General features: G+C 46.0%; 1 protein-coding gene across 1 annotated transcript in view; it reads left to right on the top strand.

The window, feature by feature from the left end:
• Nucleotides 1-16,659, top strand: part of CAPN13 (calpain 13) — a 139,137-nt gene that overhangs the window by 70,469 nt on the left and 52,009 nt on the right. The window contains 6 exon segments of the mRNA XM_023732400.1: nucleotides 3,925-4,070; nucleotides 9,571-9,764; nucleotides 10,797-10,833; nucleotides 11,174-11,230; nucleotides 14,747-14,804; nucleotides 14,881-14,939. Of these exon segments, the coding sequence (XP_023588168.1) occupies nucleotides 3,925-4,070; nucleotides 9,571-9,764; nucleotides 10,797-10,833; nucleotides 11,174-11,230; nucleotides 14,747-14,804; nucleotides 14,881-14,939 (551 nt within the window).

Here is a 16,659-nt window from a genome sequence, read left to right as displayed (position 1 = left end):
AGAACCAACTTTTGGTTTTGTTGATTCTTTCTATTGTTTTTCTATTCTCTATTTCATTTATTTCTGCTCTGATCTTTATTATTTCCTTTCTTCTGGTGGCTGTGGGCTTCTTTTGCTTTTCTCTATTTGTTTGAATTGTAGGTCTAACATTTTGATTTTTTCCCTTCCTTCTTCCTTGATGTATGTGTCTATTGCTATAAATTGACCTCTGAGCACTGCCTTTGCTGTGTCCCAAAGGTTTTGGTATGATGTACTTTCATTCTCATTTGATTCTAGAAATTTTTTGAATCCATCTTTGATTTCTTCTATTACCCAGTGGTTTTTAAGCAAGGTGTTATTCAGTTTCCATGTTTTTAGTTTTTTTCCTTGCTCTTCTTGTTATTAAATTAATTTCTACTTTTATGGCATTGTGATCAGAGGAGATGCTTTGCATTATCTCAGTGTTTTGGATTTTGTTGAAGATTCTTTGTGGCCTAAGATGTGGTCTGTTTTGGAGAACATTCCATGTGTGTTGGAAAACAATGTATACTTTGCTGTTGTTGGGTGGAGTGTTCAATATATGTCTGTGAGATCAAGATGGTTGATTGTGGACTTTAGATCTTCTGTATATTTGCTCAGTTTCTTTTTATATGTTCTGTCCTTTACTGAGTGGTGTGTTGAAGTCTGCTACTATTACTGTGGAACCGTCAATTTCTCTTTTCAGTGCTGTTAGTTTGTTTTATGTATTTTGGAGCCTCGTTGTTGGGTGAATAGATATTTATTATGGTTATATCATCCTGGTGGATTGTCCCTTTTATCATTATATAATGTTCTTCTTTGTCTTTTATAGTGGACTTTGGCTTAAAGTCTATTTTGTCTGAGATTAATATTGCTACTCTTGCTCTTTTTTGGTTCCTGTTTGCTTGCTATATTTTTTTCCATCCTTTGATTTTTAATATATTCATGTCTGTGTCTAAGCCATATGTCTTGTAGACAACATATTGGTGTTTTTTATCCATTCTGTCACTCTCTGTCTCCTTATGGGTGCATTTAATCCATTTATTTTCAGTGTGATTATTGATAGGTATGAGTTTATTGCTGTTATTTTGTAGTGCTTTTTTTGTGGTGCTGATGTTCTCTTTCTTCTTCTTACTCTCCTGTGCTGAATTTCTTTTGTTTGTGGATTTTCTTTTCATTTCATTTGTTTTTGTAGATTTGTGTTTACTGAGACTTTATGTTTTTCTTCTTTATTTTGATGAGTAGGTTTGTTAACTTTCTTTGTGGTTACCTTGAAATTTACCCCTATCTTCCTAAGTTTGACCCAGTCTTTCATTATTTGATATTGCCTTGACTTCCTCTCCCTTTGAAAGTTCTATACCTACACTGTTTATTCCCTCTTTTATTGTTCTGACGTTGTTGTCATTTACAGATTGATGTCTCTGGTTCCCTGTTGTAAATCTTTTAGCTTTCTTTTATCCTTGAGAGTTCATTACCTAGGTTGGTATCTGGCTGATGCAATCCTGTGTCCTGCATTCAGGTTGTTGTCTGATGTTGTTTTTTCTCTAACTGAAGGACTCCCTTTAATAACTCTTGTAAGTTTGGTTTGGTTTTTACATAGTCTCTTAATTTCTGTTTATGTGAATATGTTCTAACTTCGCCATCGTATTTTAGCAAGAGTTTTGCAGGATCTATTATTCTTGGTTGGCAATTTTTTTTTCTTTCAAGGTTTTACGTACGCCTTCTTGCCTGCATGGTTTCTGCTGAGTAATCAGAGCTTAGTCTTATTATTTCTCCTTTGTATGTGACTTTTTGCTTTTCTTGAGCTGCTCTCAGGATTCTTTCTTTGTCTTTGGTTTTGGCAAATGTGATTATGATATTGTCTTTGTGACTTACTATATGGGGTTCATTGAGCTTCTTGGATGGTCAGCTTTTCATCTTTCGTGATATTAGGGAAGTTTTCTGTCAGCAAATCTTCAATGATCCACTCTGTGTTTTCCATTTTCTCCCCCTCTTCTAGAACTCTGATCACTCACAAATTTTTGCTCTTGATTGTATCCCACGTAGTTCTCAGGTTTTCTTCATTCTTTTCCCTAATTTTTCCTCAAATAAAGTGGCATTAATGGATTTGTCTTCAATTTCACTGATTTTGTCTTCCATAGTTCCAAATTTGCTATTAAAACCTTCTATCGTGTTGTCCATTTCTGAAATTTTGTTGTTTGTCTTTTGAATTTCTAATTGCTGTTTTTGTGTGATTTCTAATTGTTTATTTATTTTGACATTTTGTTCTTGTATTATTTTCCTGAATTGTTCTATTGTTTTTTGTTTTCCTTGAGTTCGACTACGTTTTGGTTGGTTTTGTCTGTGTTTTCCATGATTTTGTCTGTGTTTTCCTTGATCTCTTTCCTAATCTCTTGGAAGGCCCTTAATATTAGACTTTATTAGTTCCAGTGCCTTTTCTTCTGCCAGGAAGTTGTCTGGTGCTTTATTTTGGTCACTTACTGGAGCCATTTTTTCCTGTTTGATATGTTTTGATATTGTCTGCTGTCTCCAAGACATTCAGGTATTATTTTCTTTATTTATTGATTGTAGGTTTGTTTGTTTTCTCTTGCTTTTTTTGTTTTGTTTGGTTATGTCTGGGTGGGCGGGCTGGACATGCTTTGTTGCTTGCTCATCTGTTGCTTGAACCAGCAACTAGAAATCCAAAAGATAAACAATGAAATTTCAGATAGATCTCACCACCTTCTCTGGATGTGCAGGGCCAGTTACTCAGCTACAGTGCAACAGGGCAGGCCCAGAACATGGGCAAGGGGTGGAGATGGGTCGTTCATCTCTGGTGTGAACCAGGCTGGGGCCTGGGGCTGGACTAGGGCCTGAGTTGGGGCAGACTGGTTCCCCTTGGGATGATGGAGCACAGCAAGGCAGGACCCAAGTTGGCAGGGAGGAGTCTGGGGATCTGGGCCAGTTCCACTTGGGGCTCAGGAGTGCGGCTAGGCAGGGACTGGGCTAGTGGGGCAGGGTCTGGGGGTCTGGGCTAGTTCCCCACTGGGCCATGGAGCAAGGTAACATGGGGGCTGAGCTGACCAGGAGTGGTCTAGGGGTCAAAGTTGGTTCCCCTCAGGGCTGCAGAGCATGGCAACATGGAGGCTGAGTCAACCGGGAGGGGTCTGGGGTCCAGCTAGCAGGGCTGAGGAGAGAGGCAGGAGGTGAAAAGAAGTCAGGGGCAGAGAGGGCTAGATGGAGAAGTACAATAGGGTGAGTTAGTACTGTGGTTCTGCTGGGATGGGGCGGTTCTTGCCACTATTCTCCAGAGGGGTGGAGGTTGTAGGAGAATGCTCCTGTGGTTACTGGGTGAGAGAGTCTGGGCTCCCCCTTGAGTTGCAGCCAGCATACATGGTCTTACTTAGCCCTGGGTGTGTCTGTGACATACCTCTATCTCCTATTGAGAATTCTATGGAGGTGCCTTTCTCTGTGCTGCATTGTTGGCTTTATTCTAAGATGGCCACACTGAGTCATGTCATTTGACCAGGAACCTCCACTCTGTATCTCTACTACTTTGTTTTTTTCTACCAGTTTCTTCTTCTCAGTGGCTTCTGATCTAATACTCTAGCCCTTCATTTAAGGTTCAGGGCCCTAGGATTGACGTCCGTATCTGTTTTACTTGTTTTTTCGAGTCTTTGTTGCAGCAGGATGGCTTAGTGTGTCTGACTAGTCTGCTATCTTGACTCAGTCTCCCTCCCTTCATGTTTTGAAAAGGACGAGACTAAGCCTCAGAAAATAAAGAAACTTGAACCACAACTAGTAAATATGGGCACTGGAACGCAGGCCTTAGATCCAAATTCTGAGTTTATTCAACAACCCCCCAGGGTTCTTTGAACAGGACACAACCCCCACAGGGAGGTAGGGGACAGCGATGAGTTGCAGTGACAGGTCTTTCTCATGAATAAGGACCTCCGAGGGACTCTCAGTACTTCTTCTTTGTGCAAGAGCCCATGGAAGGCAACAATGTCATCGTGTCCTTTACCATCATGCCTCAAAATCTGATGTCGACAGATAAGGAAATGCCACTAAACTTCCAGGTATTCAAGGTAAATGTAGTCTGCTTCAGGGCTTGCCCTTTGGGGATATTTGTGTATAACGTAGGCTGGTGGGGGTACACACTCTCAGTCACACAGGGCTTTGACTCTTGAGGGAGTAACTAGAAGATGTAGGAACAGCTGAGGAATTACTTACATTAAATATCTGAGCCCAGCGGCAGCAATACAGGGCAGTTGCCCTGTTGGTGTCCACCTGGTTGCCATTTTGCCTGGTTCCGCCCACCTTCCAAGTCACCTTCTCTAGACTTACCTCAACTCTGTGAGCTATCCTTCCAATAACTGCCTTTCTGCTCACCCCAGCTTAGACTGGTTTCCCTTGCTGTAACCCAAGAATCCTGACTGATCTAGGTGGCTTCTAAAAGAAGCCTCATCCTAGGAGTCTCCCAATTCTCTCCCTAAGAAGAACAAGCGCCCCAAATGAGGAAGCCTGGAGCCAGAGAAAAGGCTTTGGGAAGGGCTGAGAAGTAATTGAGGCACCTGATCTGGCCAACCAGAATGGAACAGGCACCAGACAGGATTGATGAGAAGTCTCAGCCACCTCTTCCTTTTCCCAGTGAGAGACAGAAGCTCACGGAGGATTCCTGGGCTGCCCCATTGCAACATTCCCAGGGGAGCCGTTCACCTGGTCTCTCTGAGACCTGTGCCCCAGACCTGGGCAGCACAGCAGTCTTATGTTAATTGATTTTCCCAAAACCTTTACAGGTCAGGGGCCTTAGCAAGATTGTAACTGTATCCTTGTTTTAAATACTGTCAAGCCCATTTCTCTACTTTTCAGCCAGTGATGCATTCTTTCTCAGCTGCCCACTCTGCCAAAGGGGCACTCAGAACTGAGATCTCCTCAGGCTCCCTGTAGTGCCCAGCAGATCTTGCAAGATCCAGATTGAGTTAAACACCAAAGACAGTCTAGACCTTGAAAACTCAAGAGACATTAAAAAAAAAAACCAAAAAACCTGCTACATCAAGTCGATTCCGACTCATAGCAACCCTATAGGACAAAGTAGAACTGCCCCACAGGGTTTCCAGAGAGCGCCTGGTGGATTCAAACTGCTGACGTTTCGGTTAGCAGCTGTAGCTCTTAACCACTACACCACCAGGGTTTCCCAGGAGACATTAGGGTTCCTTTCACTGGTTGGCTGAGAAACAGGCGATATATGTTCCAACTGCCAGGCTCTCAGAAGTTGCCAGGCCTCTAGTGGTGTTTGTGGATATAGAGCTGGCCCAGTGCCCTGGCCCTGGAGTGAGCCCCAGGGTCCCCAGTGGCTGTTGGAAGACTGCATCACACCTTACATCAAACCAAACACAGGTGTTGTGTTAATAGGCAGGAGTGACAGTGGACAAGAGTGGGCAACTATTTCATCCTCAACCCAAAGCCCTTACCCCAAAGGTCCCCACCTCCCTGCCAGCTCACCTCTGGACTCCAGAGAAGTCTCCCTGGGTGAATCATCTGGTAGGTGAATACACCTGGTAGGGTCCAGGAGCAGCAGTGGAAAAGAAGACAAAACCCACATCAACTGTGGAAGACAGAGCATGGTGGTAACAACAACAACAAAAAACCCCATTGCCACCAAGTCTATTCTGACTTATGGCAACTCCGTGAGCCTGGTGGTAGTGGGGCTTAATTACACAGGAAGCAACACAGCTTGCTCTAGTCCTGCTTCTGCTCCTTGAACTGCTGAGCCTCAGTTTCTGCAGCCATAAAATAGAGAACCTAAAGTCAGCTTGGAAACCCTGGTGGCATAGTGGTTGGAATCCACCAGGCACTCCTTGGAAACCATATGGGGCAGTTCTACTCTGTCCTATAGGGTTGTTATGAGTCAGAATTGATTCGACGGCAAAAAGGTAAAGTCAGCTTGCAGGATCATTGTGAGGAGCCAACATATTACATGGAAGTGCTTTGCAAACTGTGAAGTGGCTTAAAAACGGGGCTGCATCCTTGGCACTTACCCTGGAAGTGGAAACATAGATGTTTCATACTCACATACACCTGCATTCCCTACCAATGCAGGGGTCCTAACGCTCATCATATTTTCTAGTGGTCTGATGGGATAAAAGAGGTTTACTTCTCATTGGAGTCCTCGATGTTGGGGAATTTACATTTGATCCCAGTTCTGTCTTAGCTTCAGCCCTTGTCAATATCTTGCTTTTCCCTTCCACTTTTATCACCATACCTGTGAGCAGTAATGTCGCCTTGCTGAGCTGACAAAGGCAGGGTCTCCTCCTCTTAGACACCTTCTTCCTCTCTTCCATTTCCTTCCCCTTGTTTCCTCCATGACCGGTAAAGTTTCCTATCTTACAGCTCTGTATAGGGAATGAATCATCTACCCACTCACCCCAAGGTGTGCAGGGAGCAGGCTAGGTGCATGAATAGGAAGAGGGAATGGGGCCCTGAGCCAGGCTGCTCTGATTTGCTCGCCATCTTGTTTGGGTTTGGGTTACTGAGCCTCCCTTTCCTCCTTTTCCCCACAGGTTGATTCCCAGGTATGGTTTACTGTCACCCTGAGCTCTCTGCTGGTCTTCTCACACCTTTGTTGCTGTCTGTTGGTAAAGTGTTATACCTCTTCCAACATCTGTGACCTTCACATGTCTCTTGCTATTCAATGGCTGCAAATTCAGCCTTGCTATGAGTTGTTAGAGAGACAAACTTGGAATCTCCAAACAGGTCAACAATGTGGGGAAATACTTTAGCTGTCCTGGTCTAAAGATTGGACCTCTTGGGCTGTTCTCTGGTATGACATTCAAGAGAGGTTGCAACTGCAAAACTACCCTCAAGTCTTTTGGGCCCTGATAGAGATACAGAGTTGATGCAGTCAGTGTCTTAGTCAGGGTTCTCTAGAGAAACAGAACAAGTGATTGAGGTAGACAGATAGATAGAGATAGACAGACAGACACAGACAGACATACAAACAGATAGATAGATATTTACTTCAACGAAGTGGCCACACAATTGTGGGGGCTGGCAAGTCCAAAATATGTAGGTCAGGTGACAGACTGGAGACTCCTACAGGCTCGTATCCCAGGATCTGTAGGTCAGGCAATGAGAAGAGTGCAGAGTGAAGAGAGAGAGAGAGAGTTTGCCAAAATATCTATTTATAGTCTGGTGACAGAACACACCCTAAGGAAGCTCTCTTTTCAACTGATTGATTAATTATATTACATTAGATTACATTATGGAGCAACAACTAGACTACTGTTTGGCCAAACCTCTGGGAACCATGGCCTAGGCTAGTTTACACGTAAAATTAATCATCACAGTCAGTTATTTTTTATTTAAGATGAAAGATAGTGGCAAGGCTGAGGGGTTGCCTGAGGGGACACTTTAGCCTCTCATATTCTTCGTCAGCCCCAAATCCACCATACACATGGTGCAAGCTATGCAAATTCAGCTTCAAGACATCCTCTAGCAACTCTTACCGTCAAACCACCACCCCTCCTACACAGATACTCTGGGACACCCTTGGTGAGAGGCAACCTAAGAATATGAATAAAGTTGGAGAAGGACAGATGGAGCTCAGAAGACTTAACCTCACAGGCACTCAGACCTCTTAAATGGATGTCAGATCTGTGGTCCCACTGCTGCTGAGGGGGAGGCATATCTTCCAAGGGGCTGTGGAAAGAAGAGAGGGAGCAGGATGTGGCCACAGCAAAGAGGTGGTGTTTGTGGCAAGCTGGCAGCATTGAGGAAGTTCTTCCAGGCCTTCCAGGGGTGCTCTGACAGGTGGACAGACCCAGGACAGGAATTCTCAGCATGGGGGTTTGCTCAGAAACGCAGGCAGAAAGCCAAGAGCAAAGCAACCACAGAGCTGGGATTTAGGATCTGACTCTGGTCCCTGGCATCCCAGCCACGGAGAAGTGGAACACCTGGGAGGGTTTCAAGGGAGCACTCAGGCCAGGGAATAGATCAACATTCTAGTTCCCAAAGCTGGGGAACAGGATGGTGACTCAGTCTCAGGAAAGCCCCATCCCTACAACTAGGGTCAACTCTGCAGGACTATCCCTGTGTTCATTTGATGCTGGGTCCTCTGAGCCCTGGACCAAGACCTCCTCTCACTCCCTCTACATTCACACTTCTAGCCACCACTGAGTGAGTCTTTTCTGAAGAATTAGGGGGCTAGGCAGGCTGCAAGGGTCCAATGGAGGGAGGAGGTCAGGAGAGCCAGAAAGCAGAGAAATCCTCAGTTTTTGCACCTCTGAACACATACTGCCCTCCTCATGCACATGCACACGCACACGCATGCCCAGAACCACAGGACAGTGCTGACCCCTTGGAAAAGAACTCTTCTTACAATTGCTTTACCAGAAGGACTCAAGTCAATCAGGCTCCCAACCCACTGGGGCATTAATGTCAGCAGAGGTGGTTCCACAGAGCCCCCTACTGCACACCTGGCCCGGTGGCCTAGCCCTGTCTCACCTTGTAGCCCAGTCCTGTCCCCCCTGCCTGAAAAGTAACTCTCCCCTCTTCCCTGTTTTTTCACCAAGGCAGACCTCATAAATAATCATTTTCCCCATGCTCGATTGTATTGGGGAAAATTTGTTTAGTAAGGAGTTTTTATTACATAATATCTATGTGACATCCTTGGAACCCTGGTGGTGCAGTGGTTAAGTATTCCGCTGCTAATCAAAAGGTCAGCTGTTCAAATCCACCAGCCACTCTTTGGAAACCCTATGGGGCAGTTCTACTCGGACCTACAGGGTAGCTATGAGTCAGAATCATCTCAACGGCAACAAGTTTGGGTTTGGTTTATGTGACATCTGGTAATAGGAACTGCATTATATTTATTGTTCTAATAAAATATTGAAATAAAAGGAAAATGGCTGGGGCCTGTTATTCTCCAATGAGAAGGATTTCAGGGCTCTGCTGGAAAGATGAAACGGAGGAAGGAAAAGGAGAATGACTCTGCGATGGTCTAGCCTCCAAAGGGTGTTTGCAAAAGGTTCAGGAGAGAAGGAGCCCTAGGGACCCCAAAGGATTCAGTGTTGACAACGTCACTAGTTTTCAAGGACATCTTCCTTATATAAACAGAGAGATAAAACCCTAAAATCAGAAATCCAGCATGCTGTTAGACTTACTGAGATAAAAACGTGTCATATTTCTTTGCATTCATTGTAGTCTCTAGAGTCTAGACTAACAGTCCAAACTCTACCACTTTTTAAGAGTTCAGGGGCTGTAATGCTATTTCAGGGGCTTCCCTGGGTGGTGCAAATGGTTAACACTCTTGGCTGCTAACGAAAAGGTTGGAGGTTCAAGTCCACCCAGAGGTGCCTCAGGAGAAAGGGCTAGCAATCTGTTTCCAAAAGGTCACAGCCATTGAGAACCCTATGGAGCACAGTTCTACTCTGACACCCATGGGGTCACCATGAGTCAGAATCAGCTCGACGACAACTGGTTGATGCTGTTTTGGTAAGCAGGGAGCGGTCTGGAAGGTGGGGGGTCCCTCCTAGTGGCCGGTGCCATGCATGTGGGGTGCTTTCTCACAGAGCCTGTTTCCTCCAATTCCAGCAGTTCCGGGAGAGATTGCCACCCACGTTTTTTTCCCAGTTCAGATATGCTGCCCAGGGCACACATTTAAAAACCAAGTACAACTTCACACAGTGCTTCCGTCTGAGCCCTGGGACCTATGTTGTGGTTCCCTCGATGCGCAGAGAAGCTCAGTTCTTGCTCCGAATCTTCCTGAAATTGCCAGACATTGACAGGTACAGAATCTCTGGGATTCTAAATGTTTTATTCCTTTTCATTTGTTTTTTTAACTGCATTGCATCATTTACATACAGTGCACTGTGCTGACCTTAGTGGGGGCCCTGCTTTGAAGAAGCTCTCCATAAAGGGAGCAAGAAAGTCTATGGAGCAACAATACACCACAGATAGAATGGGGCCTCTGCTAGATGGCATGCACAGTCTCATGGCAGTGCAAAGTGAAGGGACACACTTTTGGCTGAAGGGACTGAGGAAATGGCATTTGAGCTAGCCCTTGAAGGAAGAATATAATTTGGATCTGTAGGAATGGGGGGGTGTGTGGAAAGGTATTGCTAGTGGAGGGAAAAACATGCACAGAAGCAGGAAAATGGGTGTGCACAGGGCTTGTTAAGGAATAAGTGATGTTGGCCATACATACAAGAAGGTGGTATATGGCAGGCATGGCAAATTATCTGAAATGTAGCCAGAACATGGGGCATGCCAGAGGGGCAGTGAAAGATGGGCCTGAAGGCTGGAGCTCCATCATGGAAGGTCTCGAGTTGATCAAGACTGGGATCAACAGGTACAAGACTGGGATCAAAAAGAGGCTCCTCCTGGGAGCCTCTTCCCCTCTTGGGCCCAAGGCAGCCATCGCTATAATCATAGTGGGCTTCACAGTGGAGCACAGGTGAGACATTCTCAGTACCACGTGCCAGGCAGCCTCCATGCTACCAGTTAGAGTTGGAACATAGGCAAAGTTTATTTGCCACCCTAGCAATGGGAGTCATTGTATGTATATTTGGTAAAGAAAGAAACTATTTACTAAATGGTTTCAAGACTAGATCATGTCCACCCAAAAGGCTGGGCAAATTCCCTGGTGTGTGTCTGTCTGCTGGCTGACACGGCTGCCCACCTCACATCTTGCAGTGTCCAGGGCTCTCCAGGCAGGTCCTTGGGATAAATGTCCAATGCTGCCTCTGGCATCCTTCATGTGCAGGCCTCCTCTGAATGGTGGGCTGATCATCCTTGTCACACTTTCCCTAATTTTCCAGGAACCTGGACAACAGTTTCAACCTCAGAGGACTGGAGGTATGTGTGTAGCCAGGCTCAGTTAGTAAGCTTCATTGGCCACATCTCATCTCCAAGAGCTTTCATCTCCTTCCTTCTTGCCTCACCACTGACCACTGAAAACAGAGAATGCATAATGGAGAGACTAGGTGGGGGGAAGGGGGAGACAAGGCCTCCAAGGCCAGGCTGGACCTAGCCATCTTCCTCTCATGAACTTCAGTTTTCCCAGTCCCCTAAAGATTTTATCTGAGTGCCAGATGAAACCTCTCCCTCAGAATCAGGCGTGGGTTCTTGTGCCCTTGCTGGACCAGGCAAGTGGCTCCTTCCCAGTTTAATGTTGGCTGTTTTCCCTTTGATCTAGGCCAGTCTTCCAGAAAGTGGCTTCCAACAAAGCATTTTCCAGAGATACGCTCAGCAGGTACAGTACCTAACATGGACAGGCCCGACAAAGGGCAGGTGATGGAGAGACCCAAGGGCGGGAAACCTCTCCCAGGCCCTGATCAGGACTTTTTTTAAAATGAAATAAAAATAACCTGTTACCATCGAGTTGATTCCACTCATAAAAGCTTGATGGCCCCATGTGTTACAGAGTAGAACTGCCCCATGTGTTTTTCTCGGCTGTGATCTTTATGGATACAGATTGCCAGGACTTTCTTCCACAGTGCTGCTGTGTAGGTTCAAACCACAAAACTTTTGGTTAGCAGCACAGTGTAAACCATTTGTGCCACTCAGAATACAGACAGGAAAAGTGACCTGATGTATCCATTTTATCAGCCTTTCTCCCTGGACCATCACCAGAACAGACCTGGCTGCCAAATTGCAGAGAAGGGACACTCTGCTTTGGTGACATCTGGGACAGATATAGGGCTTAGAAAGAGAAAGATGGTGGTAGGATATGTGCATGTGCTTTTAAAATCTTTAAACAAGTCATTGGCAGTAACCCTTGTAATTTGTTCTTCTCCTGCTCGGCCACCTCCCCACCAACCTTAGCAGCGTTCCTCCCGGAAGTTGGGCAGCTTCAGAAAGCACAGCAGTGCTCTTCCTGCCAAGCCATGTATGTGTACATACATGCCCATAATGCCCATAATGGTTCAATAAACCGTTACGAAGAACTCCGTGACTTGTCAGAATAAAAGCAGCTGTCAAGAGCTCGGCACGGTGGCCCCTTTACTGTAATAATCACGTTAGATGGGAAGTGGAAAGTGATATGATGCTTGTGTGTACTGTGCCAGCCTTGGGCCAGGCAGAGGCCAAGGACAGAGAGGCTGCCAGTCCCTGCCTCTGCCTCTGAGTTCAGAGGGCTAATGGGGCACTGGTAGCAAGGAGACAGCCCAAATGGAAGAGATTAAGGCAGTTTGAGCCCAGGGAAACCAACGATGAGAAGTGAAGAATGTAGCTAGAAGGAGGGGTACATGTTGCAAGCAGCAGCTGAGTATGGACCTCCTTGAAATGACTATCACCTCAGGATTCTGGCCCCCCATCTGGGCCAATTCAGGCACCAATCCACTTGATGCAAGACAAGGCCTTCCAGAATGATTGACCCCAGGGTGTGAGCTCCTGGAGTCAGGGATGACATCATATTCCTTGTCCCCAACACTCATCACTGTCCTTGGCACAGAGGAGGTTCTCGATCAATTTTGTCGAATTGAACTGAGACCAATTAACTCCCCCAGAGCAGATGCCCAACCCAAGCTAAGGTGAGTGCCCCTAGGTGATCAGCAGGGCCTGGTTAGGATGCTTGCGACCGAGATTTCTTCAAGGGCAGCTTGCAAAATGCCCACACCCAGTCCATGCACCTGCACTTCTAAAAGTAAAAACCTAATCTATTATGTGATAAAATGGTGCAGATTCCCTGAGACTTTTCCAAACAATAACCAAGGGCCTTCTCATAGAAGGTGACTGGTAGCCCATATGGAGCCTTCGTAGGAATTTAGGATGAGGCACAGATGCAGCTCTGTGCCAAGGTGCACAGCTGGTAAGTGGAACACAGATTGGATTGCAGCCCATTTTCATCCCTCGGCTGGGCATCCTTGAGCAAGGCCAAGCTGCCATCATTCTGCACAATCTGCAAACCATCTTCAAAGGCTATGTTCTCAAAAGAAAGTTTAAAGCAAAATATCCATCAATGGACACACTGTTGTCTTCTCTCCTGGTCTCTTATATCAGTTTGACTAGCCTTAAACTAATACCATGACTTGCTACTGCTCCTCCTACTACTACCATGATTTACCTTCATTGACAGTAGTAGTGGTGATGGTACTATAATCCAGGGTCTGCTTGTGGGCAAGGAAGGACACACTGAGACTCTGGGACAGGCCAGGTCTGTTCGTCCGTCCATCCATCCATCCATCCATCCATCCATCCATCCATCCATCCATCCATCTATCCATCCATCCATCCATCCATCCTACCTTCCATTCTTCCATCCATCTATTTGTTCAATTGATGAACATTTATGGGCACCTAGAACATTCCAAGTACTGTGCTAAACTTTGGGAGTACAAAATCAGTCCTTGGGGATCTTATGTTATGGTGGGAGTGACAAGCATGCAGTTTTTGGGGGAATTTGTTTAAGTCATCACCATCTGTATTCCTATCCTCCTTTCCTCAAACCCGGTTGGTTGGTTACTGAGTCCAGGTCAGGGTCTGCCCTAGGGTGGGGGATATGGAGAAGGAAGAAGACATGATCCATGCCCCAAAGCGGCTTATAATCTAGGTGGGTGATTCCATGTAAGTTAGAGTTCTTCATCAACATGTAAACTGCTGTTCAAAGTGAGGTATTGTGGCTCTTTTGAGGAGAAAATTCAGTTGGTGCTGTGGCACGCAACACTGACTTTCCTGACATCAAACAACCAGGGAGGGATGATTCCAAGACCAGTTTCACTGGCAGGATTTTTCCCTCAGGGGGCATTGTAAGGGGTCATCCTAGCTGAAGGGCTTCCATGAGGACAGGCTATGGGCTGCTTTTGCTTGCAGTTTTAGGTGATGAGGCCAGCCCTGGCAATGTGGACAGGGATGGGGTGTCATCTATGGAGAACAGGTGCTTGTTCTCAGAAGACCCCAAGGAGGCACCTCTTCCATTTGCCCTGGTGCCACTCTACAAAACTACCTGCTGGGAGACCTCCCTCCAGCTCTCCATGTAAAAGCTTCCCCACGGTAATAATGTCACATCATCACTCAGCTTTTACCAGGGTGGATGTGAGAAATGGCCACATGTAGAACAGCTTTGCTTCTCTGTGAAACCATCACAGAAGTCACTGCCCATAGTCATTCAATACCCCCAGAACAAAATCTAATGCAGTTAACTCCTCCAGAAGTTTTAGGCCAGGAGAAGTTTCCTTCTCCTCCCAACCTCAATTGCTTCCTGATATTAACCTAAGGGAATCCACAATGCTTCCCTCTTTGCTTCGGTGACTGGGAAGACTAAGGCCACATTATGCATTCAATTATAGCAACTTCTCTTAGCCTAGATTTGTACTATTTTTCTCTCCCCTCACCACAGAGAGAGAGAGAGAGAGGTCATGTCTTCTCTTAGTCTCTTTCTGGAAGTAGATGGAAAAACACATTAAGGGCTGAGTTGATTCATTTAGCGGTCCCTTCCTGAGGGGCTCCCCAGTGCCAGGTACAGTGAGGATGAGCAAGCCCTGCTCTCAGTTCAATAGTGAACAGACAAATGCAAGGCAACCCACACCAGGTGTCCGACCCACACCAGGTGTCCAGTGTCGGGAGTGATTAGCTGCAGGTGTTGAGGAGGGAGCTATCACCGTGGCCTGGAGCAATGGCGAGGCTTCGCGAAGAGAGTAGGGTCGCTCCAGATGGGCACGTTGTGGAAATTAAGTGCTTAGAAACATGAGTGTGCTTATAGAGAGGCAGGCAGGCATGCCCGATGGCTGAGCACTGATCTTGTCCTGCATTCCTTCCTCGTTTGAGACAGGGGCTGGACATTGACGCCACCCAGCTTCAGAACCTGCTCAACCACGAACTTCTGAAAGGTACAGTCATCCCCACAGCTGGGCCAGCCCAATGTCAGCCTCACTGTCATTGCAGTCCTTGTTCTTCCCTCCTCAGGACCTCCAGGGGATGCATTCTCCTTGGATGAGTGCCGGGGCATCATAGCTCTGATGGATGTATCCTTTGCAGTTATCCCCCCAGACCCTCACCCAGCTTTAAGAGCCTATCTGCTCTTCAACCTTCCCAGGGGTCTCTTTAGAACATTAGGGAGCCCTCACTCTCAATGTGTTCTGTTCTTCCTTGACTCTAAGGTCTCACCAAAGAGCCTGAGTTTCTGCAGATGCTCCATTAACTCTTCAGAGCAACCACAGCAACAATGCCAATGGTCACCACCTAGCAAGCATCTACTGTGCACCAAGAATTGTGCTGGTGCATATATCTTCTTCCTTATAATTCTGGCAACAACCCCTGTAATAGGAGTATTACTCCATTATACAATGGAGGCAACAGTTCAGAGAAGTTAAATAATTTGCTCAAATCACACAGCTAGCCAGGATCCATGCCCAGATTTGAAGTTTTGGGTTTCTGTGTCCAAAGTCCATGATCTTACATTATTCTACGCTGCCAGTGGGAACTGTTTTTCCTTTCACCCCTCCTAGAGGAGTCCTCATTATTTAATTTCGTACTCAACAAGTCCACAGTTCAATAAAGATAACCACCACCAAAACTTACAGAAAACTCTTCAGTATATACAGCAATTTCACCCCATTGTTATTATTATGCTTATTATCCTGCGTTTGCAGATGAGGAGACTGGGGTTGGGGCAGTTTGGTGACTTGTCCAAGTTGCATGCCTACAAGCAGCAGTGCCCAGAGTCAAGGCTAGGACTCCCGACTCTGCCCTGTGCTCATTCCCCTCTCTAATGGCCTTTCTGCCTCTGCCTCCCCCTCCCACTCCCGGCTCCCACAGGCAGGGAGAGGCTGGCTTACGTTTATAAGCCTGCTGCTTCCCTCCCAGCTCCCCTGAGAGCGAGGCAGACCACCTGGCATCTCTTGTTTTGTTTTTTTAAATTTATTTTTATTTTATTTTTTTATTGTACCTTAGATGAAGTACAGAACAAATAATTTCTCATTAAACAGTTAGTACATATATTGTTCTATGACAATGGTTAAACACCCCACGACATGTCAATACTGTCCCTTCTCAACTTTGGGTTCCCTATTACGAGCTTTCCTGTCCCCTCCTGCCTTGTAGTCCTTGTCTCTGGACTGTTGTGCCCCATTATTCTCGTTTTGTTTTATGGGGCTGTCTAATCTTTGGCTGAACAGTGAACCTCAGGAGTGACTTCATTACTGAGCTAAAAGGGTGTCCAGGGGCCCTACTCTCGTGGTTTCTCCAGTCTCTGTCAGACCAGTAAGTCTGGTCTTTTTTTGTGAGTTAGAATTTTGTTTTACATTTTTCTCCAGCTCTGTCCTGGACCCTCTGTTGTGATCCCGGTCAGAGCAGTCAGTGGTGGTAGCTGGGCACCATCTAGTTGTACTGGACTCAGTCTGGTGGAGGCTGTGGTAGTTGCGGTCCATTAATCCTTTGGACTAATCTTTTCCTTGTATCTTGTTTTCTTCATTCTCCCTTGCTCCCGAAGGGATGAGACCAGTGGAGTACTTAGATGGCTGCTCACAGGCTTCTAAGACCCGAGACACTACTTACCAAGGTAGAATGTAGAACATTTTCTTTATAAACTGTGTTATGCCAATTGAGCTAGATGTTCCCCAAGACCCCACAGCCCTCTGCCCAGCAATTCAGTCCCTCAGGGAGTCTGGATGTGTCTATGGAGCTTCCATGACCTTTCCTTGTACAAGTTGTGCTGGCTTCCCCAGTATTGTGTACTGTCTTACC

This window comes from Trichechus manatus, unplaced genomic scaffold (genome assembly GCF_000243295.1).
Source record: "Trichechus manatus latirostris isolate Lorelei unplaced genomic scaffold, TriManLat1.0 scaffold00052, whole genome shotgun sequence".
Taxonomy (NCBI): Eukaryota; Metazoa; Chordata; class Mammalia; order Sirenia; family Trichechidae; genus Trichechus; species Trichechus manatus.
Note: the sequence above shows the minus strand (reverse complement) of the source record. Positions and strands in the feature narration are given on the sequence as shown.